The sequence below is a fragment of the Ictalurus furcatus genome, chromosome 26 (assembly GCF_023375685.1).
Source record: "Ictalurus furcatus strain D&B chromosome 26, Billie_1.0, whole genome shotgun sequence".
NCBI lineage: Eukaryota > Metazoa > Chordata > Actinopteri > Siluriformes > Ictaluridae > Ictalurus > Ictalurus furcatus.
Genome location: NC_071280.1, coordinates 1,089,509 through 1,116,122, shown reverse-complemented (window position 1 = coordinate 1,116,122; position 26,614 = coordinate 1,089,509). Strand labels below are relative to the sequence as shown.

General features: G+C 42.4%; 1 protein-coding gene across 1 annotated transcript in view; it reads right to left on the bottom strand.

Annotated features, from left to right (window-relative positions):
• The window catches only part of LOC128602049 (interferon-induced protein 44-like), a 57,927-nt gene extending 39,012 nt beyond the window's left edge, over positions 1-18,915 (bottom strand). Inside the window, exons 1-4 of the mRNA XM_053615577.1 lie at positions 18,723-18,915; positions 18,351-18,500; positions 17,984-18,155; positions 16,256-16,334 (exon numbers count right to left, since the gene is read on the bottom strand). Coding sequence (XP_053471552.1) covers positions 16,256-16,334; positions 17,984-18,155; positions 18,351-18,380 — 281 coding nt within the window. The 5' untranslated portion in view covers positions 18,381-18,500; positions 18,723-18,915. The remainder of the gene's footprint in view (positions 1-16,255; positions 16,335-17,983; positions 18,156-18,350; positions 18,501-18,722) is intronic.
• Between the last annotated feature and the right edge of the window lie 7,699 nt (positions 18,916-26,614).

Genomic DNA, 26,614 nt, shown 5'->3' with positions numbered 1-26,614 from the left:
ACATATGAAATATAGCTAACCCTTAAGTTTCTTAGTCAATGAAAATACAAAATGCTGAATATTTCCATGAGGTGCAGAGACAGTGTTTAATGGTTTGTCTATATTTGACAGTAACAGTTCATAATATTAGCACACAAATTATGTCTTCAATAGTTCTAATAATAACTTTTAAATAAAGAATGAAACAAAAGACACGATTTTATTGATATCCAATTTGTGAATCAAGTGACCCCTAAGTTTGAGAAGGCTTGGCTTAAGTGCTCAAAGTATATTTAAACAATGGCGTAAATGACCAAATAGCTATAGACAAGTCTTTTATAGAACTGAATGCAACTTACCCCCAGGGCATTTTTCTCCATGGTGTAGCAAATTCTAAAAGACAGAGTTACCCTGGTTATGATTTGCATTTACAGTGGGTCCAGTGTGCCAGTATTTAGACAGTGTTCTTACTAAAATGTAACACTAATAACATTTTAGTACAAATCCTAAAATACAAATAATTAGGGATGCACCGAATGTTCGGCAACCGAAATTATCCGGCCGAAAATAAGTGAAAAGGCCGAATAAATTTGACCGAACAATGACGTGTTTGATGACCAAATAGCCTAGCAACCAGAGTGAGATGCGCGAATGTCAGGACCTCGATGAGGGGGCGCACGCATGCACGAGCTGTGGACACGTGCATTTGTTTTGTTTCTGTTCCGGAGCATTTTTCTGTCACGCCGCAAGACGTAAGGGAGTAGAGTATGGAAGCAGGTAAAGACGTATTTATTTAAGGGCAGGCAGACGAATCCTATATCTACTATATTACTCGGCGAGGTGTACAGGTGTACAGGGACGTGAGCGGTATATATCCCCAATATAATCAGCCGTATAGAACCCAATAGATCCATTTTCTGCACTCTTGTCAATGCACTTTTTAATGCACTTTTTAGTTGTAGGTTACAGAGTGTTCCATTCTTTCAGCAGTCAGTTACAGGCCCAACATCGGCTATTCAAGGGGCTCAAAGATGACCACATCAAAATATTTTTATTTTACTCATTTATTTATTTAAAGTTATATTGTGCCTTGTTGGTAGCCTATGCCTGCTGGAATGAAAAAAAAATGTTCAGTGTTAAAGAAATATTTTGAAATTGTAGTTTTTGTAATAGATTTTTTTCTTTGAAAAGCAAGACAAAATAGTAAAAAGCACATTTTGACTATTCAATTTATGCAATGGTGAACAAAAATGGCAAAATAAATGGAAAAACGCGAAAAAACATGTTCGGTATTCGGCCTTCGGCTTTCGGCCAAGTTTTTCATTATATTCGGCTTCGGCTTCGGCCAAGAATTTTCATTTCGGTGCATCCCTACAAATAATCCATTCTCAAAAGACATTTCCATTATCCTTCTTGGAAGTGTGTTCATTTTATTTTGCAGCATATAACTCGAAATTATTACGGTTCAGCATGTCTCTCTCTTATGCCATAATTTGCTTAGTTTGTTAGTGTATGTAAATCTAATTAACTGCCTGAAACAGGCATTGAATGAGTCAGCAGTTTAATAGCTAGCTAACAGAAAGGGTACTGCAGCACAGAATGATGGCATTCGTTTTCCCTTCCTTGGCCTTAACTTAAACGTATAAATTCCATCAATATTTATTCAGGGAAAGTTCTACAGAGGTAATTACTTTGAATTGATAAATACCTTAAAATAATAAAATAAAAAAATTAAAAATAAAAGAACTGGTCATTGTTGAATATCCACCGACTGCCTTCTCTTTTTCCTTGGCCCATTATGTTTATTTCGACCCACCCAGTCACTGTGAATAACAGGCTCAAACTGTGATAAAAACATTGCTGAACTATCACAACAACTGCTAAATGAATGACTTAAAGATATTTTTACACTTACACTCGACTTACCTGGCGGTGGTGGTGGACTCTGGTTTACTGATGTGGATTGTTCTCCTCCCATTTTATCCAATAAAACGAATCCTGTTAAAAAGAAAAAAAATCCTGGTGAAAATAATGAAAAAGAAATCAAATGAAAATGATGGATTATTAAAGACAAACAAAACAGAACAGCAGTGCAATCCCCCCCCCCCCCCCCCCCCGCTCCTGCTTTGTGTGAAGCAGTAATACATCTATTATTTTAAGATGTTGAGCTACTATTGTTATATACAATATAAAGCAGTACTGCACTATAAGCTTAAACTAAAAAATTACATATGTCTCAGACAAAAACTAAAAGAAAGAAAAGAAAAATTGCTGAATTAATTCTTATGAGTGAATTTCATTATATTTAAATTTCCCAGTTGCCAATATTTACATGAATAAAGTTTTAATGTTTGTTACATGCAAGAAAATCGACAAAGCAAAATATGTTCATATCAACATCAGATAACACTATATAAAAAGTTCTGTAAAATTGGTAAAATTGATACAGTGAGGGAAAAAAGTATTTGATCCCCTGCTGATTTTGTACGTTTGCCCACTGACAAAGAAATGATCAGTCTATAATTTTAATGGTAGTTGTATTTGAACAGTGAGAGACAGAATAACAACAAAAAAATCCAGAAAAACGCATGTCAAAAATTTTATAAATTAATTTGCATTTTAATGAGGGAAAAAAGTATTTGACCCCCTCTCAATCAGAAAGATTTCTGGCTCCCAGGTGTCTTTTATACAGGTAACGAGCTGAGATTAGGAGCACACTCTTAAAGGGAGTGCTCCTAATATCAGTTTTTACCTGTATAAAAGACACCTGTCCACACAAGCAATCAATCAGTCATATTCCAAACTCTCCACCATGGCCAAGACCAAAGAGCTCTCCAAGGATGTCAGGGACAAGACTGTAGACCTACACAAGTCTGGAATGGGCTACAAGACCATTGCCAAGCAGCTTGGTGAGAAGGGGACAACAGTTGGTGCGATTATTCGCAAATGGAAGAAGCACAAAAGAACTGTCAATCTCCCTCGGCCTGGGGCTCCATGCAAGATCTCACCTCGTGGAGTTGCATTGATCATGAGAACAGTGAGGAATCAGCCCAGAACTACACGGGAGGATCTTGTCAGTGATCTCAAGGCAGCTGGGACCATAGTCACCAAGAAAACAATTGGTAACACACTACGCCGTGAAGGACTGAAATCCTGCAGCGCGCGCAAGGTCCGCTGCTCAAGAAAACACATATACATCCCCGTCTGAAGTTTGCCAATGAACATCTGAATGATTCTGAGGACAACTGGGTGAAAGCATTGAGGTCAGATGAGACCAAAATGGAGCTCTTTGGCATCAACTCAACTCGCCGTGTTTGGAGGAGGAGGAATGCTGCCTATGACCCCTGGAACACCATCCCCACCGTCAAACATGGAGGTGGAAACATTATGCTTTGGGGGTTTTTTTCTGCTAAGGGGACAGGACAACTTCACCGCATCAAAGGGACGATGGACAGGGCCATGTACCGTCAAATCTTGGGTGAAAACCTCCTTCCCTCAGACAGGGCATTGAAAATGGGTCGTGGATGGATATTCCAGCATGACAATGACCCAAAACACATGGCCAAGGCAACAAAGGAGTGGCTCAAGAAGAAGCACATTAAGGTCCTGGAGTGGCCTAGCCAGTCTCCAGACCTTAATCCCATAGAAAATCTGTGGAGAGAGCTGAAGGTTCGAGTTGCCAAACGTCAGCCTCGAAACCTTAATGATTTGGAGAAGATCTGCAAAGAGGAGTGGGACAAAATCCCTCCTGAGATGTGTGCAAACGTGGTGGCCAACTACAAGAAACGTCTGACCTCTGTGATTGCCAACAAGGGTTTTTAAACCAAGTACTAAGTCATGTTTTGCAGAGGGGTCAAATACTTATTTCCCTCATTAAAATGCAAATCAATTTATAACATTTTTGATGTGCGTTTTTCTGGATTTTTTTGTTGTTATTCTGTCTCTCACTGTTCAAATAAATCTACCATTAAAGTTATAGACTGATCATTTCTTTGTCAGTGGGTAAACATACAAAATCAGCAGGGGATCAAATACTTTTTTCCCTCACTGTATATTTGATAAATCTTTATGTAAATCATATGTACTCACCTCACGTTTTATGGTAGCACAGGTGCACTGTTAGTGCATCTTTCAGTATTTGCTGTTTTATAGCAGCAGCAGTTCTCCTCCACCTGTGCCGCCTTCTCATTATCTGAGTTACAATAAAGGTGGAACCACCCACTGGTACTTTTTAAAATAGCATTTCATGTAAATGAAAAGTGACAGAAGGTTGATTTCTTTGAAACTGAGGCTGAAGTTCAAGATGGATATTAACATCATAATTATATATGCATACGTATATTTACAGTCTCTCAGATTAAAACTTCGTAAATGATGTCGCCTGTATAGCCATGCCACAGGCACCTGACTGACTTCATAAAATACACCTGTTGATAAAAACTATTTACCTACGTACTCTGCATCAGACCCCATGCCCATTTTAAGAAATTTCACCCACTGCTCCTTGCAGAAGTCTTTTAGTTCTCAGGCCGTCTTGCATGCACAGCATGTTTAAGATCTACCTACAGATTCCCAATGATGTTTAAGTCAGAGGACTGTGAGGGCTGTTCCAAAAGCTTCAGCTTGCATTTCTTGAAGAAGTTCATGGTGGGTTTTTCAAGTACGTCTTGGATCGCTGTCCGGTTGTAAAACCCAATTTCCGTTTAGTTTCTTGCCTGATTGTGTCACATTTTCCTGTGCAATGTTTCCTGTGCCACACAACCCCCAAAGCATAACAGATTCCCACCCATGCTTAAATACTTGGAAACGTGTTCTTGTCCTCAAACGATTGCTCCTTTATTCTCCAAACAGACCATTGGTGATGTTGTAGCCAAAAGTGTGATGAGGGAAACCTTACACAGGTAGAACAGCAGTGCTGCAGACTTACTGGGATTATTGACCTCAGTCTCTCACTTGAAGCTAGTGTAGATAATATAACCAGGATTTGCATCTTCATCTCAGAAACTAAGAAATATAATGTCGCTTCAACACATGACTAATCAACTCGTTCATGTTTGTCTGGATGAACCAGTAGGTTCATAAACAAGTTCCAGTTAATCCAGAATATGCAGCAGTCAGGGTATAAAAATATATTCCAGGTTCTTATCAAATGAGTGCACAACAAAAGAACGTAAGGGTGTTTCTGTGTTTTTTTTACACAAGAGCTATAATTACAAAAGGTACTGACACTCTGGCATGCGATCAGTGACAGAACAAAATATCTTGAAATTCCTGCTCAAGATAAATCAGTAACTCATGCACTGAAACGTCCATGGGCGACCGATAATTGGGGCAGATGAATTTTTATAAAAGCCTGGAAGTGTATTTTTACATTCTTGATGGTAGGTACACAAATATTCGAGTTAAAGTGGGGCCTAAAAAAACATGAATTGTGAGCCTGTTAGATAATTATTAACATACTACTGTATTTACACACCCTCCTATGTTTTTACAGTCTCCCATATCATATTTTAACTTGTTTGTCAATGCCGTAGCCTATTAGCCATGACACAGACATCTGAATGGAAATGTAAAACGCACCCATTGTTAAAATCTATTCGTGTACTCTGCATCAGGTACTGCTTAATCACAGTCACGGCCAATCCCAACACAAATGACACTCAGGGCATGGGGAAAGAGCGCACTGGTCAAGAGTATCCAATTCTAGTGAAAATGTAGGTTTCAACAGCTATATACAATCGATCCCTGACCAGCCTTTCTGTTCTCTCTATCTTGTAAGGAATAAGACCCAAGTGCAGCTTGTCATGTTACAGAGAACCTGCAAAGTGTAAACTCCTCTGTGTTTCCTGTTCTGGGAAATCTTAAAGTTACAGATTTACTGTACGTCCGACTGCTACGAAACGCCAGGTTGAAACCCCAGCACTGACAAACTGCTACTGCTGGGTCATTGAGCAAGACGCTAAGGCCTCTCCGCTCAAAGGGCACAGTATCATGACTGACCCTAATTAAGATTAAACAAAAAATATAACAAGGCATGAACATGGCGTAACCGTTATTCAAGTATTTATAACATATTCACACTGGATAACATTTAACTCCCTATTAGTCATCAGGGCTCTATGGTAACAATTTCTTTTAGGAGCACAGTCAAAAATTTTGGAGCATGGTTGAAGTCTAGGTTTTTTATTTTTTTTAAGAGATGGTAACATTAATGTGCCACAATATAACACAAGTAGGCATGAGAAAACTTGAGCTGGTCAATTATGACAGTATTTAGGAATACAGTGTGAGCCATGACAAATAAATTTACCTTCTGATAAACTAAATGTAATATTTTCAGTTAATTTTACAGACTGTATGCAAAAAACATCCGTTAACCTGTTCCACCTTGTAAATAAATACAATAAACATCAGTGTTCAGTGTTTGAAGTCTGCTCCTCTTAAATATATTTAAAGCTACACTATTAGACATTTTCCACGGTCATGGCTCTGGGCTGGAGTCAGTTCTCGAACCGCTCTGTGTATATTGTGTATATATCTGAATAATCTCATATAGGATGTGATCGGGGGAGTTCATTTACCCGTCAGCTGCAAAGCACTTTAGTTTAATGGTGTTCATTAGGGATGCTCAGATCAGGATTTTTACAGCCGATACGATCCAGATACCAATCTTTATTTATTTAAACTTTAATCAGGAGGTCTGTCATAAACAGTTAAATGTAAGCTCTCTGCTCATGGTCACTGTTAATTGAATTAAACTAATAGCAATGAGAAATACTGTTGGTTGATTGATAAATAAACAAGCATAAAATATTTATTTTTAAATATCTTAAACAATAGAGTCCTAATTAAAAGTAGATTAACACAAAATGATCCATATTCGGAAAAAGGCTAATAGCTTTCTAAGGAGATAGCAAACTAAGCTTAATGTCAAATTGATATTAAGTGCAACCCATAGTAAGTAAACATCATTTAATTTCTCATTTTATTTATATTTTATGAAGTTATTATAATATCTATTTTTTTATATTAAATGATTTATTTATAACTAAGCACATTTTCTGTCTTTACATTTTAGTAGTTTTTATTTTTGTTTGTTTATTAGTTTTAGATCGGTTCCCCAATACAGTGTTGCCATGTGTGCTGATAATATTACGTTTTTTGTGGGATTTTAATCAGAACATGGAAACTGCAGTTGACTTTTCCAGTTATACCTCCTGCTGCTCAGATTTCACCTCAGACTGCTTTAACCTAAATAAAATGTCTCGACATATCTAATGTCTTCTCGTCCTCTGTGGGGAAAACGGTGTAAAATAGGTCATGTATTAGCCATTTTGAGACGTTTTAAAACTTCTTAAGGTCCGTAAATCATTTATACTCGCAGTTTATAGCGGTATGGCTCTTTTTATTTTTCTACCTTCACAGCATCAGGCTTCTCCTTCCTGCATTACATCCGGGTTCTTTGTCTTACAGACGCTGGCCCCGCCCACTGACTACAAATAGCGTTGACTGCAAATCGAAACTGACACTAAAATAAAGAATCAACGCTGTGTCTGAAACCGCTCACTAGCTCCCCATCTTCCTCCCTAGCTCCCTATCTTCCTCCCTAGCTCCCTATCTCCCTATCACTGCCCAGATCTCCATGCATCCTTGACCCGTTCCTTTGTCATTTCCAGCCAAATCTCATCTACCCATTATGCCACAAATGTTCACAACAGAGTTCATTTTAAATCAATCGATTACAAGCTCTCATTCACTATTTCACAATTCCAGTGGGTCAAAATACAAGCAACTCCGCTAAGAAAAAACGATCGTGAACCTCCATAAGTCTGGTTCGTCGTTAGGAGCAAAACTACAGGTACAACGAACATCTGTACAAACAACTGTATGCATTCAGGAAAGAGGCACACATCCCAGGGATGAACAAACTTTGGTCCAAAATTGAACCAAACCCTAAGACAACAAATGAACTGCTGAAGGACTTGGAGGCATCAGGTACCAAATATATGTGCATCCATCAAGTTAGGGGTTAGTTCATGGAAGAGGTGGGTCTTTAGCCCTTTTTGAAGATAGTGATGGATCCTGCGGTGCGTATTGAGGTTGGAAGTTCATTCCATATAATTATGGAATTTAGAACATTCTGACTATATTGTCTGTTTACAGTAATGGCACCTTTACTATCATTTTTAAACTACAATGACTTTTACAATAGATTTTAATGACTACATATTGGTGGTGGTGGTATAATACTGCAAACACACACACACACACACACACACACACACACACAGACACACAGCTGTTATAGTTGTATGTTTATTAATGCAATAATTCCCATTCACTGAAGAATAAAGACAAAATATCAAAATTACATAATAAGATACTGCTAAACTGGACAAGGTGTCACGTGTAACATGTAACAGGACATAATAGGAGGCATTACCTTGATCAGACACATTGCTTTTCTCTACTGTGGAATTTTTACATGGATAAAATGATGAACAAGTGAGCTGCAGCATAGCAGATATCCTATATCAAATGGAAATGGAAGAGGGAGTGCTTTAGCAGATAACTCAGATGTTACCATCTTCGAAATAATCTTTAACAAATCCTGCAATTGCCTTTAATGCCATCAGAATAAGCACGTCTTTTTTCTCATTTATTTCACTCTCCTCATAATAGTTGCTCACTGGGAAGATGCATTTCATTGGTGGACCAAGTCTTTGGCTGCATACCTCCATCTATACATGAAGAAAATGCAAATAGTCATGGAAAAATACTTAATAATAATAAATTTTTTAATTCATTGTAATTTGCACAAGAAATCAGGAAACAGAAACAAATTTGCATTAATTATTAGAAAAATTAGGCACATAAGAGGACAACATCTGTGTAAGATGGATATCGACGGTTCAACAAACCTTTTCTTTGATTTTCCTGCTTTTGTAAACCTGGCTTAGATCCTTCTTAACCAGTGGACCAAGACAATCTATCTTCGTCATCAGAACCACATGAGGGATGCCTGGCATACAGATAAGCAAAAAAATAAATAAAGGGTGGTGGTGGCGGCTCAGTGGTTAAAGGCTCTGGGTTACTGATCAGATGGTCAGGAGTTCAAGCCCCAGCACTGCCAAGCTACCACTGTTGGGCCCTTGGGCAAGGCCCTTAACCCTCAACTGCTCAGATGTATAAATGCAATAAATGTCAGTCGAGCTGGATAGGAGCGTCTGCCAAATGGCGTAAATGAAAATACAGTTCATGGAAATGAAGGAGTTTTCTGTTATTTTGTGCATGTTAATAAACTTGTGGGTTTAAAATCTTTTTTTTTTTTAAACTATAGGGAACCTATAAGAACTCAACGCCAATGGTGTGGACACTGTCACAATTCGAGGTTGAGCCAGAAGCAGTTGCAGATAATGACATTTATTGACGGAAACGTACTAAGAAACGAATACACTATGACAACTTGGAAACACACTGTGGCAAGAAACAAACACCGAGACATAAACAACATGAGTCTTAGACAACGAAAGACAGTGAATCAGTGCAGACAATGGCTATATATACACACATGAGTGCTCATTAACCAAAACGTGAATCAGGTGCAGGTGGTCATGTGACATGTAGTGCAGTGCAGTGCAGTGGCTGATGGGAAGTGGAGTCCAGAGCTTCCTGATACGTGACAGAACCCTCCCCTAAGGGCGCTACTCCCGGAGCGCCCAAAATTATACGTCCTCCATCTGGTGGTCCTGGCCCCCTGGAAAACATTTTCCCCGCAAAATCAGGAGGCCGGGCGGCTTCTACAATGGCACAGGGAGGCTGAGATATTTCCTCGGCAGAGCATGAAGGCAGAGCGACGACCACAGCAGGGCAGGCAGACTGAGCGAAGTCCTCGGCGGGGCATGAAGGCAGAGCGGCGACCACAGCAGGGCAGGCAGACTGAGCGAAGTCCTCGGCGGAGCATGAAGGCAGAGCGACGACCACTGTAAGGCCAGGGAGAGGAGCGTGGGTCTCCTCGAAGCAGTAGGGGGAAACGACGTTTGCCATGGAGCCGGAAGGCTGAGCGACGACCTCAGCAGAACAGGCGGGCTGAGCGACGTCCACAGCTGAACGGGGAGGCTGAGCGACGTCCACAGCTGAACGGGGAGGCTGAGCGACGTCCACAGCTGAACGGGGAGGCTGAGCGACGTCCACAGCTGAACGGGGAGGCTGAGCGACGTCCACAGCTGAACAGGTCAGCGGGACAGCCTCCTCGGCTGTGCATGGCAGCGGGACAGCCTCCTCAGCCTGTCCCTCTGAGGTCGCCATGTTGACCTCAGGTGAGAGCTCCACAGCTGAGACCTCCCCGTAGGCCTCAGGCTGGAGCCCTGCTGTCCTCATTGCCCCCCCCAAAAAAATTTCTGGGCCAGCCTTCACCTCTGGACTGCGCAGCCAGGTGTGCCTCCCCTGCAGTGGAAAGCCCCAGATGCTCAGGTTACTCTGCTGGCTGTGTTGCAAGGCGGACTGTGGCGTGAGCGGAGCTTGGCGGTGCGTGTCGGCGGACTGTGGCGTGAGCGGAGCTTGGCGGTGCGTGTCGGCGGACTGTGGCGTGAGCGGAGCTTGGCGGTGCGTGTCGGCGGACTGTGGCGTGAGCGGAGCTTGGCGGTGCGTGTCGGCGGACTGTGGCGTGAGCGGAGCTTGGCGGTGCGTGTCGGCGGACTGTGGCGTGAGCGGAGCTTGGCGGTGCGTGTCGGCGGACTGTGGCGTGAGCGGAGCTTGGCGGTGCGTGTCGGCGGACTGTGGCGTGAGCGGAGCTTGGCGGTGCGTGTCGGCGGACTGTGGCGTGAGCGGAGCTTGGCGGTGCGTGTCGGCGGACTGTGGCGTGAGCGGAGCTTGGCGGTGCGTGTCGGCGGACTGTGGCGTGAGCGGAGCTTGGCGGTGCGTGTCGGCGGACTGTGGCGTGAGCGGAGCTTGGCGGTGCGTGTCGGCGGACTGTGGCGTGAGCGGAGCTTGGCTGGGCGTGAGCGGCATTTGGTCATTTGGGTCAGTAGGCCTGAACGTGAACTCAGGGACGCGAGACTCGAGTTGGACCTCAGGGACGCGAGGCTTGGCTGGGACCTTAGGGACTTGAGACTCGACTGGGACTCGGACATCAAAGCCTGGTGCTAGTGCCTCCCCGCTGACCCCTTGCTGGAGCTCGGCAGGTGAGCCCACCTCGTGGGGCTCAGGTTCAAGCTCTGAGGTCACCCTGTCGGTCCCGGGCTGGGTCTCTGTACTGAACACAAACTCCCCCTTGTACCTGGACTCCTCCTCCTGTTGGCGTGGCATGGCGTAGTCCTGCATGAACATAGGCGGTAAGTTGAAGCCCAGGTAATTCCTGGCGTCCTGCTGCTTTCATAGCGCAGCTTGGTAATTGTCCGACTGTTGGCGCAACGTGGCAAAGTACTCCACTAACATTGGTGGCATCCTGACGCCCCAGTTATCCATCTTGGCGATCTGCTGCTTCTGATTGTTGGTCTTTCGTTCTGTCACAATTCGAGGTTGAGCCAGAAGCAGTTGCAGATAATGACATTTATTGACGGAAACGTACTAAGAAACGAATACACTATGACAACTTGGAAACACACTGTGGCAAGAAACAAACACCGAGACATAAACAACATGAGTCTTAGACAACGAAAGACAGTGAATCAGTGCAGACAATGGCTATATATACACGAGTGCTCATTAACCAAAACGTGAATCAGGTGCAGGTGGTCATGTGACATGTAGTGCAGTGCAGTGGCTGATGGGAAGTGGAGTCCAGAGCTTCCTGATACGTGACAGACACAGACGTCTCCGATGCCATCTACTCTACCCTTTCATGCTACTACACTACACTGTATGCCTCAAATAGCCATAAAATACATGTCAAACAGTAGGGAACTATTTTAGACATTTGACCTTGCTGTGATCTTGACCCTGTTTGGATGAATTCCAATCTATTCAGTTTATCTGTTGGTTACGGTTGTAATCCTACAAACATCCAACCACACATTCACGAGATATGATGATGATGACGACAAGTCTCAACAAAACACATGGGCAGACAGTTTAAAAACATCACCTAGTGCTGGAGGCATAAAAAGTAATTGTCAGTGTGCTATTGAAGGAGAAAATTACATATTAATCTTAATAAACACTTCATGGAGAACGTCTGTGTAAAACACATGTTTTCATAGAACCCTTTTAATACAAATGAATGAATATATACTAAAAGTTAAATGCAGGTCAATAAATAGAAAACAAGCAACATAATAATGTAATAATTGTAAGATTATTATGTATTATATTGCATCATTTACTAACTCACCCAAACTGACGGCTTTCTTCCTGACAGTTTTCATCTTCTGAATAACATCTTTTTCCATTTGGGAGATGCTAGCTGCAGGCACTACACTCACCAAACAGTGAACTTTGTCATCTGGCCTGGGTTCCGTTATGAAGTTTGGGTCCGAGTCAATCAGTGGAGAAGCAGGATTAAACTGAGGACAAAGAAAAGAAAAATGAAAGGATATACTGAATCATCAAACTAGCGAAAACGCTTTAAAATACCGCATCATTTTCTTGACGTCTGTAGATTGTGGACGATATATATTGTATGTGTTGTGTGTTTTCTGGTCTGTAAAGCGCAGATTATTGATTAACTGGAATTCAAACATATTTGTTCTTTGTTCTACCTTATAGCCTTCGTTTACATGGCCTTGCAGTGCTTTAATGATATCTTCAGGCTGAATTCCATCTTCTTCACGTTCTTCCAGACCCATAACATCATTGAGGACAAATGGCAAAGTCACAGAATTTGCATCAGTGATTTTGTAAGTTTTGTACTGTGAAGAGAAAAGAAAAGTGTAATAAAAGACTGACTTCTGTACTCTGAGATCCAACTAAGGGTCTAATATTTCTTTTTAGAATTTTGTTAACAAAATGGACTAAAATTGATTTGTTTTTTGGTTTTTTTTTTTATAAGAAACTGGTGTCTGAAAAGTCAGGAACTGATAAGAAGGTCTTGTTGAGGTAAATATGAGCAAAATCTGTAAAAATGTGACACAGTGGTTAAGAAAATGCGTAGTTCATCTGTAAATGATTAAGTTCCTGATTTTTTGGACACCCTATACTATGCACTCAGTATAGTAGTATAGTTAAATAGTGTTGATGTATTATGGTGGTATGACATTTGGGACATGGTGTTACGCCACGGCCAGCAGATGGCACTGCGGCACGGCTTCTGACTGGTCACGTGACTCTTTTGTTTCCGTTCGCTTCCCGCTTGGACATTGAATTAAGTTTGATCATGTCTCTGATTTGCCCCAGCTGTCCATGTTTTGGTTTGATTCGGTTTGCTATCTAAACCCCTCGTGTGACTACGCAGTATTATAGTTGGTATAGTTTGTACCAAACGTCTGATGCGGTTCCCGTTTATGTTTGATTACGATAGTGAATGCGTTTGCATGTTAAGCGGTCTGGTTTCATGCCCTGCTCTAGTTTCAAGCCACGATACCAGTTTCTTGTTTTCCTAGTGAAGACCGCGTTTCTTGTGTTTGTTTGTCTACTGTTAATAAAGACTTTGACCTGCACCTGCATCCACCTCCAGTCCCGATACGTAACACGTGGCCCAAATATTTGAGACTGACTTGTTTGTTATCATATTCTCCTCATTATTACAGAAATGTAATGAGAATAATAATATCATGTGCACACCAGTGTAACAGCTCTTACTGTTTTTGTGCAGCTCTTTCCAGCAGATGTCTCTTCCTCTGCCTTTACTACAATTCTTCCTTTGAATACGCTCTCCGTGGAGTTTATAAAGCAGGATTTCCCAGCCCCAACGGGTCCATGAAGCAGGATTCTGAAATGGCTGATTCCTGGATGGTTAAACTGAAATCCACTTAACTCAGATTTCAAGAGTTCCTTTGCGCTGTTTAGGACAAATAAGTTGACAGTTTAAACTGAAATACAGGCAAAACCGCAACTTTCTGAGGGCCACGTTGAATTGTTTCAGCATATTTGGGTTAATTAAAAGACGAAATGATATCAACAACCAGTGAAATGTTTGTAGACCATCATGCTCATTATTTTTTAGATTTTCTACCATTTCCTTTTAATTAATAATGAAGACATTAACACCATGAACTAATATATATATATATATATATATATATATATATATATATATATATATATATATATATGGCTTTCTGCATTTATTAAGAAAAGTGTTAAACAAATCACAGCTATTTTATACACAGATCAGACATAATGTTAAAACCATGGACAGGTGAAGTGAACATTGATTATCTTGTATGGCACCTGTTGAAGGGCGGGATATATTATTCAGCAAGTCAGTTCTTGAAGTTGACGTATTAGAAGTAGGAAAAATGGGAAAGCGTAAGGATTTGAGTAACTTTTACAAGGGACATATTGTGACGGCCAGACGACTGGGTCAGAGCGTCTCCAAAATGGCAGGTCTTGTGGGGTGTTCCCGGTATGCAGTGGTTAGTACCTACCCAAAAGTGGTCCAAGGAAGGACAACCGGTGAACCAGTTACAGGATCATGGGTGATGAGCAGAGGTGGATTTCTACCAAACATAGCACTTTTCACCAGGACAAAATGTTCAGTTTTGGTCTCAACAGGCCGGAGATCATTTTTCCACATTTCCTCCAACACTTCATATTGTTTTTTTCAATAATGGCTTTCTTATCACTACACATCCATAAAAACCCAGCTTTGTGTAGTGTCCAGTTCACCCAACAAAGCCTTGGGTCTTTCTTGAGTATTGTGTCTCCGTTTCTTCTTTGACTAATCCCCTCTTTATCTGGTCACTGATCTTGGGGGGACGTGTCATGATGGTGCCATATCCTTTACACTTTTAACAGTAGATTTAATGTTGCTCCATGGGATGAAGATTGCAATACATTTCCAGAACTGTATCATTGATATATTTTTTTTTTTTTTGTCTTCATGATGGTTTGTTCTATAATAAACTCTGGGCCTCCGAGGAACATATTTATATTGAGATCACATGACATTTAAATTGCACACAGGTCAACTCCATTAAACCATTTATGTAACTTCTGACCTTAACTAATTTAGGGGTTTACACCAAGAAGGATGATGTACTGTATGCAATCACAACTTTTTTTTTTCTGTAACTATACAGATTTTTCCTCCACTTCAGAATTCTGGCCTATTTTGTGTAGATTCATTAAATATAAAGCCCGATTTAAACTAAACAAAACACAAAGAAATCAATTACTTACTCCCAGTCCACGTTTCTCCATGGTTTATCAAAGTCTGTAAATAAAAAGATCATTCAGAACTTCAAACGTTCTCCCTGTGTCTCGATGGGTTTCCTCCCATCTCCTAAAAACATCAAGTATGAAGTTCATGGAACAGAGAAAGATCATGTTCATCAACTCGTTATTAATGACCTTACTCGCAGTGGTTTAGACTTCTAGCTAGACTTGTAGCCTATTTATACGTTTTTAGTTTGGGAAATCAAACCAACAAAATTCATTAGGAAATATTACAGGCAGAGCCAAACAAAACTGTTGCCAACTATAACATGTCAATAGCTCACTAATTTGGAAGCAACACGCTTACTCGGTCATATCAGCTAGAAAGATTAACAAAAAGGTCCACAAGGCCTTGGTCTGGTTAAGACCATGTATGAAATCTAGTGAAGAACTGTACCGGTTAAGGAATTTTTATTTACTTTCATTGCTATCATTTGTAAATTAAAAATCCCTTCTTTCCCTGCAGTCCTGAAGATCTTTGCAAGTGTTTTCGAGTTTTTTAGGTGATCCAGTGGTAGGATTCGCCCACATCTGGAATTTCTGCAGTGCTAAACTGATGGTGATACAGATTTACAGAGGCATCACTATGCAACCCCTAGTGATATGTTTTAGCAAGACTGCACACAAACATACAGTCAACCAGGGTGTCTCAAACGTCTCCATACTTAGGGGAAATGAACATTTTTAGCAAAATATCTTAGTTATAGATTGTTTTTCTTCCTTGAGATAGACTTTAAGATCACCTGACAAAAGAATGCACTTATGGTGCCTGGATCAGGAAGGTTGCGTCTGTATATGCGAGTACAGCAGAAGAGACGACTCTGTGTGTGTTTACAAGATATCGATCATGTAGAGGATGTTTTGCAGATAAAATTACATTTTGCTTAAAAGTGTTAATTATGGAGACTTTTAGAACATCCTGTATAACAGCTGTTGAATGGTTCCAGCAAAGTGATCTGACCTTCTGGAGGCTTTGGTGTTGATTTTTTTCCACCCATTTTGTTCGATTTTCTTCCTCTGAAGCTGATCTTCCTCACAGGCTAAAGTAAATCAACATCATTTTAATAAATCCAGCATGGTGTAATGGATCACAAGGCTGATACCCAGTCTAACCTAAAACACGTCTGCTTCTTAATCAAAGATCAAAGAGATCATTCTCCCTGCTAGAGCAAAAGTGGTCAAAATGGTACTTACCAAGTCTGAGCTCAGTATAACCGTTACACAAAATGCGGAATCATTCTGTGCTTTCACTTTCACTTGGTAACCAGCCCTGACACTCTCTCTCTCTCTCTCTCTCTCTCTCTCACTCCCCCTCTCGCACACACATATATACACACTTATTTTATTATTTTCCTGAGGTACTCTATTCCTCGCACATTGCTGATTAAAGAGTCCATCTCCTTCAAATTCAGCAGTGCACAATCTTGATTACCTGAAGAATCATGGGCGTTGTCACAAAGCAACTTTACAGAGATCTGGCTTTGAACTTTACGTTTAAGTTCAAGTTTAAGTCGATCCCTTAGCAAGCAATTCCAGAGGCGAGCGTGGCAAGGAAAAATCCACTGAGACGACATCAGCAAGAAACAATCGAGAAGAACCAGACTGAAAAGGCTCTCACATGATGTCCTTAATTTGGATTCTGACTAGCAAAAAAATTAATATTTACTAGATTAAATTAAATGATGAATATTTACACTTATATTACAAGATAAAATGGCTAGATACAGTATTTGTCGGTTGCGGTGAATAGTTCGATTAAGTTTGAGTCAGCTTAAGGGGATATTTTGGAAATATCTCTACAAGGTTGTAATATACACACAAACATTTTTTAACGCTATTGTTGTTGATTAATGTTGTCAGGTATATGTATATGCTTCAAAGATGTTTCCCACACTGACCAGCTGTTGTACACATGTGCAAAAATAACTTTTCTTTGGACTTGCCTTTCCTTAACACGCCTGCTTTTGTAGATGGTTCTTATATCATTGCTAACTAATGAGCACGCTGAATCAACATCTGTCAGGACAACCTTTTGAGGGATACCTGCCAGATGGGGGAAAAAGCGGAATAAGAGGAAGGGAAAAGGATTACATGTTATTTAAATCAAGCCTTGAGGTCTCTGTACTTTGCATACAGGTACAACTTGAAAACTGGGTAATGATGATCAACGTTTTGGATTAAACAGTTACCGCCCAAGGGGATTCAACATTTAAAAAACCCACTTACATAATAAAGCAGAAAGTATTATATGACAAACCTTTTCCTTAATTTTCTTGCTGAAGTAGACTTTTCTCAAGTTTTGCTCAACCAGTGGACAGCACTCATCAATATGTGTCAAGATAAGCACTTGAGGGATACCTGTCATGCAGAGAGAATGATTTTCTTACAGCTACCAAGGATTACTGCTGAATATTATATTCTTGATTATACAAACCAACGAGGAGACATTGGGCGACTCCTGCATGTTTTTATTTTGCTTGGTCACATATGCTCATACAAACTTTAAAGTAAATTTCATTAGGTTTTCCCCTTCACTTTGATTTTCACCTTAAAAACTGAGTTCTTATATTTACATTAGATTTATCTTTACGTCTTGTTTATGAAAAACTACTCTTTGCTTGCCTCATGTAAAAGACAATGGATAGTAATGATTAATAGTAAAGCTGAGAGTTTTACTCGTGTTACTCACCAAGGGCACTGGCCTTTTCCCTGACATCCTTAATGCTTTTGATGGAAGAATCATACATGACAGGGAGGGTCTGTGCTGACATAACGCTCACCAGACAGTGAACTTTATCATTCAGAGTGGGGGCGTTAATGTACCCTAGATCACCATCTCGTAAAGGACACGTAGGATTAAACTGAAAAATAGACAGTTTTTACACAATATCTTTGAGATTCATGAATATACTTGGACAGGCAGGAATAAATAATATAGTTAGGAATTTTTCTTGGGCATGTAGGAATATAATTGGAAAGGCAAATATATATTTGGACAGGCAGGAAGTGTGTATGTGTGAAATGTGTATCTGTGTTAAATAACATATTAACCATACCATATAGTTCTCTCTCACGTGGCCCGGCATAGCAGTAATGATGTCATCAGTGTGGATTCCAAGTGTCCACTCATATTCCAGCCCCACGTTATCATTGAAGATAAATTTTAAGGTGCTGTCGTTTCCATTCCAGGTTCTGTAGCTTTTGTACTGCAAAGACAAAACCAATACAATATTTTAACACAATTATTAGATTCAACACAGTCTTAACTGCCTGAAGTTTATCATGTTACATAAATGTAATGCATTTATTAATATACTATCCATAACATTTTAAACTAAAGTAGCTATACATGAAGAACATGATAAGCTGATGACAAATTTAGTTCTGCAAACTAAACTGAATTGTCTATAACTAAAACCCGTATTTACTCGTTTCGTATAACTCGTGCTTGAACTCCATGCTGCTCCAGCTCTGGTCGTTACACGGTGCTGAAAGACACTGTTAGGTGAGTTGATGAAGCTGGATTTTCCAGCACCAACCGCTCCATGAACAAGGATTCTGAGATGGGTGATCTCTGCATGACGGATCGTAAAATCTCTCAGATCTGCCTCAAGTCGATCTCTCCCACTAGTGAAAGAAAGAAACAATACATTTATGAAAATAGGAACTTAGCATGACATTGCAAAGCCATGCATTAATACGTTTAAAACGTTTAAAACGTATTTGTTTTAAAACGTATTTGTTTACTCAAGCCTACCCTGACTAGATTCTGTTCTACTACTTCGCAGTCATAATAATCTTTTTTCTCCCTCTCTCCTTTCGCCGAGCCCCACATGAATTTATGGAGATACTAGAGATCCAGATCCTTTCTGCCTCTGGATGGAGCTCAAATCTTCTCTAATTCCAGACTGCTGGGACTACGGCTGCTCCTAAGGCCATACAGACTTCATATAAATCCATAATGAACTTTTTCACACTATCTGTTGTTACCCAGATGAGGATGGGTTCCCTTCTGAGTCGGGTTCCTCTCAAGGTTTCTTCCTCTTAAAACATCTTAGGGAGTTTTTCCTTGCCACCGTCGCCACTCAGTGGCTTGCTCAGTTGGGATAAATTCGCACCTTTAATATCTGTATACCATGTTGATATTTCTGTAAAGCTGCTTTGAGACAATGTCTATTGTAAAAAGCGCTATACAAAAATAAATTAAAAAAAAATTAAAAAAAAAAATTAATAGCTATAGTTCTGATTCATTTCCTGCTCTACCAGCAAATTATTTGCTACTTAACAAGGGTAAAATGTGTAATGTGTAATTGAGTAAATACTGTTACTTACTTCCAGTTTACACTCCTCCATTCTGTCAAATTCTATATGGCAATAAAAAAAAACAATGAATAAAATGTAGTCTCATAAATTCATTAATTAGGCTGTAACCAGTCATTATCCTCTCCTGATATTATCATCATGTATGTACCCTCAACAAAAAGGCAGAAAATTTTTGATTAACTTTTGAGCTGTGGTGTTTTCATTTTGCACATAACGATATTATTTGCTAGCATCTTTATTTTCCAGAGGTGAAAACTCAAGCCTGCAACTTGGACGCGAGACGCACTTAAATTGCAAAAAAAAAATGACTTGATTCTTGACTTGGACTTGATGACAGAGACTCGTGAAAAACACAAGTTGTTTTGGTTTGGTATTCCAGATTACATTCTCTCTTTACTACCCCACATGACAGCATCAAACACCACATTTTTCTATTCATTCCTCATTCATTCCCTATCAGTATGTGCTGCAGCAGCACAACAATTCATTTGTAAACACACTAAGCCAGCATTATTATGTACACACCTGACACATCTGAAGGCACTTGTTCATCACCCAAACAACAAACAATAACAATTGTTTAAAATACAAAAAGGTATGTGGGTGGGGGGGGCTCGGGGGGGAATGACACCCTCCTTCAATTCTATGCTTTTATTTATCAGGGCCTAAATAACAATTGTGTGGTCCTCACCAGCTTCTATAAACTTTCTATAAACCTGTACCTTCAGGTGACAAAAAAAAAAAAGAAAAAGAAAAATATACAACAGATTTCAATATGTAGTCATTTTCTCAACAAAAGCAGCCAACCCTCAACAACCAGGTGGGGTGAAAATACACTCTATTATTCAGTAACATGTAGAAGCACATTTAGCTTGAGGTAAACATTTTTTGTAGGAGTTTATCAGTCTCTTACATCATTTTGGAGAAATTTTGGCCCACTCTTTTTTACACTCAAACATAACCCAATACTCAACCGGGAAGTGAACGAACCAAAACAAAGTCATGTGACCACTTCGAAGCCACACCACAGTGCCCTCTGCTGGCGAGGCGTAACAGAACCCCCCTCCAACGGGGGTCCTGGGCCCTTGTGCGAGCTGTCTCTCGCTGCCACGGAACACGAGGCAGCCTCCGCCGGGCGGAGCACCACCCCCACCGGGATCGAAAGTCAGGGCACCGCCTGGTACACGGAAGTGACGCTGGGACGCTGGGCGCCACTTCCGGTGGCCTTGGAACGCTGGGCGGCACTGGAAGACTGGGCGGCGTCTCCAGCGGGACTGGAGCTCAGGGTAGCTGCCTCGGCTGGACAGGGCAGCGGGACGGCCTCCTCAGCTGGGCTGGACAGCGGGACAGCTTCCTCGGCCGTGCAGGGCAGCAGGACGGCCTCCTCATCTGGGCTGGAAAGCGGGACAGCCTCCTCGGCTGTGCAGGGTAGCGGGACGGCCTCCTCAGCTGGGCTGGACAGCAGGACAGCCTCTTCGGCCGTGCAGGGCAACGGGACGGCCTCCTCAGCTGGGCTGGAAAGCAGGACAGCTTCCTCAGCCGTGCAGGGCAGCAGGACGGCCTCCTCATCTGGGCTGGACAGCCTCCTCAGCCGTGCAGGGCAACGGGACGGCCTCCTCAGCTGGGCTGGAAAGCAGGACAGCTTCCTCGGCCGTGCAGGGCTGCAGGACAGCCTCCTCAACTGGGCTAGACAGCGGGACGGCCTCCTCGGCTAGACAGGGCAGCGGGACAGCTTCTTCGGCGTGCAGGAGCTCCACAGCCGAGACCTCCCCGTAGGCCTCAAGCTGTATCCCTGAGGTCGTCATGTTGACCTCAGGCAGGAGCTCCACAGCTGAGGTCTCTCCGTAGGCCTCACACTGCAGCTCTGAGGTCGCCATGTTGACCTCAGGCAGGAGCTCCACAGCTGAGACCTCCCCGTAGGCCTCAGGCTGGAGCTCTGCTGTCGTCGTCGTTGCCCCCCCCAAAAAAAGTTCTAGGCCAGCCTTCGGTTCCGGGCTGGGCAGCGTGGTGCAATTCCCCTGCAGTGGGGAGCTCCAGGAGTTCGAGTAGCTTTGCTGGCTGTATGGCGTTGGATAACTCCCCTGCACCGGGAGGCCCCAGGAGTTCGGGTAGCTCTGCTGGCCACGTTGCACGGCGTAGTTCTCCGGCAGCAGGGGCATGAGAAATTGTGCGGATGGTGGCGTGGCGCATAGCCCGGCTTGCTGCAGCGGCTTTAGAAGGCAGTGGAGCTGAGCAATTTCCTCGGTGAGCTGTTTGCTCTGTTCCTCGAACAAACGGCGCCACGCCTCGAACTCGGCCGCTTCGGCGGCGCTCATGGCGACCTGCTGCTTCCGCATTACCGGCGCAGTATTCTGTTACGGATCAGGACTGGAGGCGGATGCAGGTGCAGGTCAAAGTCTTTATTAACAAACTCAAACACAGGGAGCGTGGTCTATACTGACTATACTTAAACACTGGTTCCCTAGCTACGACCACTAGCATGCTAAACATACATTCTACCATGTTCAAACATAAACGGAAACTCAGGAGACCTTAGATTAATACTGGGCAAAGTGCGCAGCCACACAAGGGGTTTAAATAACAAACACAATCAAACTAAAGCATGGACACCTGGGGCAAATTAAAGACACTCAAACATAACCCAATACTCAACCAGGAAGTGAACGAACCAAAACAAAGTCATGTGACCACTTAGAAGCCGCCGCAGTGCCCTCTAACAGTTTTTGTAACAGATGTAAACAACAAATGAAATGAGATCAGAACTTTTTATCACCTTCGTTGTGAAACTGCAACATATGAAAATCAAGTGACATACAGAAATGTTTTAAGAGAAAAAAAGTAAAACAAATATATAACCCCAATTCCAAAAAAAAAACTTGGGACACTGTGTAAAGTGTAAATAAAAACAGAAAACAATGATTTGCAAATCTCATAAACCCATATTTTATTCACAATAGAACATAGAAAATATATCAACTGTTTAAACTGAGCAAATGTACCATTTTAAGGGGGAAAAAGGTAATTTTGAGTTTGATGGCCGCAAAACATCTCAGAAACGTTGGGACGGGGCAACAAAAGGCTGGGAAATAAAGTGTTACTAAAAAGAAACAGCTGGTGGTTAATTGGGATCTGTTACGCCACGGCCAGCAGATGGCACTGCGGCACGGCTTCTGACTGGTCATGTGACTCTTTTGTTTTCGTTCGCTTCCCGCTTGGACATTGAATTAACTTTGATCATGTCTCTGATTTGCCCAGGTATCCATGTTTTGGTTTGATTATGTTGACTATTTAAACCCCTCCATGACTGCGCACTTGGCGCAGTATTATTTGGTTTACATTTGTCATGTCGAGGAAGTATGATGGTATGTGCTAATGTGTAGCATGCTAGCGGTCGTAGCTAGATGTCCAGAGTTTGTATAGTCAGTAGAGACCGCGCTCCCTGTGTTTGTTTGTCTGCTAATTAATAAAGACTTTGACCTGCACCTGCATCCGCCTCCAGTCCCGTTTCGTAACAGAATACTGCGCCCCAAAAATGCGGAAGCAGCAGGTATCCATGAGCGCCGCCGAAGAGGCCAGGATTTGGGCGCTTTACCGTTCGTCCCTGGAGATGAGCAAACAGCTCGAAGAGGAAATTGCTCAGTGCAAAGCCGAGCTGCACACAACGTCATCCCTCGCGCCATTTACCCCGTCCCCGCAGCCAAAGAGCGACGCCATGCAACACAGCCAGCAAAGTGACCTGAGCATCTGGGGCTTCCCACTGCAGGGGAATTGTGCAGCGCCATGCAGCCAGCAAAGTGACCTGAGCGTCTGGGGCTTCCCACTGCAGGGGAATTGCACCACGCTGCGCAGTCCAGAGGTGAAGGCTGGCCCAGAAATTTTTTGGGGGGGGGCAACGAGGACAGCAGAGCTCCAGCCTGAGGCCTACGGGGAGGTCTCAGCTGTGGAGCTCCCACCTGAGGTCAACATGGCGACCTCAGAGGGACAACTTAAGGCGGCTGAGGAGGCCGTCCCGCTGCCCTGCCCGGCCGAGGAGGCAGTCCCGCTGTCCAGCCCGGCCGAGGAGGCCATCCCGCTGCCCTGCACAGCCGAGGAAGCTGTCCTGCTGTCCAGCCGAGCCGAGGAGGTCGTCCCGCTGCCCTGCACGGCCGAGGAAGCTGTCCTGCTGTCCAGCCCAACAGAGGAGGCTGTCCCGCTGCCCTGCACGGCCGAGGAAGCTGTCCTGCTACCCTGCCCAGCCGAGGAGGCCGCCCAGCCCTCCAGCCCCGCTGGGGACGCCGCCCAGCCCTCCAGTGCCGTCGGGGACGGCACCCTGCGTTCCAGAGCCGGCGGCCCAGCGTTCCAGAGCTGCCGGGGGCGGTGCCCTGCGTTCCAGAGCCGGCGCCCAGCGTTCCAGTGCCGCCGGGGGTGGCGCCCAGCATTCCAGTGCCGGCGCCCAGCATTCCAGAGCTGCCGGGGGTGGCGCCCTGCGTTCCAGAGCCGGCGTCCAGCGTTCCAGTGCCGTTGGGGGCGGCGCCCTGCGCTCCAGGGGCGCCGTCCTGCATTCCAGAGCTCAAAGGGGAGCCTTCCAACCAGGCTGGAACCATCTCCCACCCTCCCTCCCCCACTGTGGATCTAGTCCAGCCCACCGTGTCGATGGAGAACGTCGTTCAGCCTCCCTGTTCGTCTGAGGACGCCGCTCAATTTGTGTGTTGTTTTGGTCTTTATTAAAACCTTTTTATCTGCGCTTGAATCTGTCTTTGCCTCCATGACGTGACATTCAGGCGCTTATAAAACGTGCCCATTCCAGTCATGGGTGTGTCTATAGCTTTATGGGAGAAAGAAACTTGAAATAAAGAATCTTGAAATTCCTGCTCATGAAAAGGCAGTAACTGAAATGTCACTGGATGACCCATGACTGGGCAGTTTCAGTGGCGGTATTGTTGTAAGAAAAGGCGTCTGGTATCGACCACCCAGTACTTTTCTAAAAACTTCGTAAAAGCTCAGCTAAATTTCAGCACTATAGAAAAGGAATCCTTAGCATTACTTCTTGCTTTGCAGCACTTTGAGGTGGTAGTCCTTTACCTGTAATAGTTTTTACAGACCATAACCCAACGGTTGATGCGATGGTCTCTGGTGGAGGGATTCAACATACAGTATCTCACAAAAGTGAGCACACCCCTCACATTTTTGTAAATATTTGATTATATCTTTTCATGTGACAACACTGAAGAAATGACACTTTGCTACAATGTAAAGTAGTGAGTGTACAGCTTGTGTAACAGTGTAAATTTGCTGTCCCCTCAAAATAACTCAACACACAGCCATTAATGTCTAAACCGCTGGCAACAAAAGTGAGTACACCCCTAAGTGAAAATGTCCATATAAAGTGCGTAAGATGAACGCATAAATAATAAATGAATGAATGCGCTATGTGTCCATAATTCATAAAGTTTATTTATCGTACTTCCACATACTCTCAATATGCTTTACATGGAAGAGGATCTCCAAGGATCATTTCACCAGGGTCAAACACATTAGCCAGTTGAGCATGTACACAAAATAACTCGAATAATTACATAGACTTTTGTTAGTTTTTTTGTTTGTTTGTTTTTTACAGGATATAAGGTTTAACTCTCTAAATGTCCACCTTCAGCAGAATTAATCAAACATGATAAAGGATTGTCATAAAACTAAAAGTTACCAACATGGAGAGTTGATAGAAATATTGCTCTGCAATTATATAACATATACACTAAATTATGTTCTTTTGGCCACTATTGTCTTGACTGCAAGCTCTCTCCAATGGGCCAATGCATATGCGAAACATAAAATCATAAAAACATCATCTCATTTTGCATCTTAAACACACACACCCAACCCCGAAAACACACACACCCCAAACACACAGAGGGCTGTATTCAGAGTATTGAAATTGCTCGTTCAGACAGAATCGCAGGCTACTTGGAAGTTACGCAAGAGTTATGCACATGGAGCGGAGCCTAAAACACAGGTTTGCGATTGTTTCCCGCATGAGGACACATTTCATGAGCTCGAGTTAGTATCTCGTTAAGTTGTGCACACAATGAACTGTCGGCGCACAATATAAAAATAAAATGCTAAATAATAGCATGCACTGGATCAAGTGCTATTCTATAAGCTGCTGAAAAAAGAGTGCAGAGTTTTTTTTATTTTATAGGTTTAAAGGTGGTGGTCTAGATGCAATTGAAAAACCCCGTCTCTGACACTTCTGCTCAAGAAAAATCTGGCAACCTCAAAGGCATTAACGACACACAGGGGATTCGAATAATCTGAATGGCGCACACAGAGCAAGTCATAACTCGACTCTGAATAGGAGTAACTTTCCCTGCATGAATTCTGGACTCTGAATACGGCCCGTAATTCTTGTTCACATTAAATGGGACTGGAGGGGCTCTTGTTGCATCCCAAATCCTACGCTGTAATCTATATGTCACATTTACACTACATCACGCAGCATTTATAAATGATAAATTATAGTTTACACCACTCTATTGGCTGAAAATCGGGATTCGTCAATGAAGTACACAAACACGCACGAACAACTACGGTGACAACATAAGGGTCACAATATTTCAGCTTTTTTTTTTTTTTTGCTTTAAATATGGATTCAAAGGGGAACCCATTAAATAGCTTGTCCTACTTTTGTTTTTGTTTTTCTTATAGCTAGCTAGCAATGTTCCTCGACTTTTAGCGTATTCCTTAACATATCAATCAGGGGGTTTTTTTTCCCTCCAAAATTTTGTCCCGTGTTCCCCTTTGAAAACGTCGTAGCTGGGTATCCAACTCAACATTAAAGCACAAAAATGGTGATTCCAATTATTATTGAAAAATGAATACACAAATGTCGATCGCCAGTGAAGGAAAGCCCAAACATAGTACACACATAGAAACACACACACACACACACACACACACACTCTGACACATTGCTAGCATTTCTTGACCTTAACAATGTTTAAATAGTTTGATAGCATTTAAT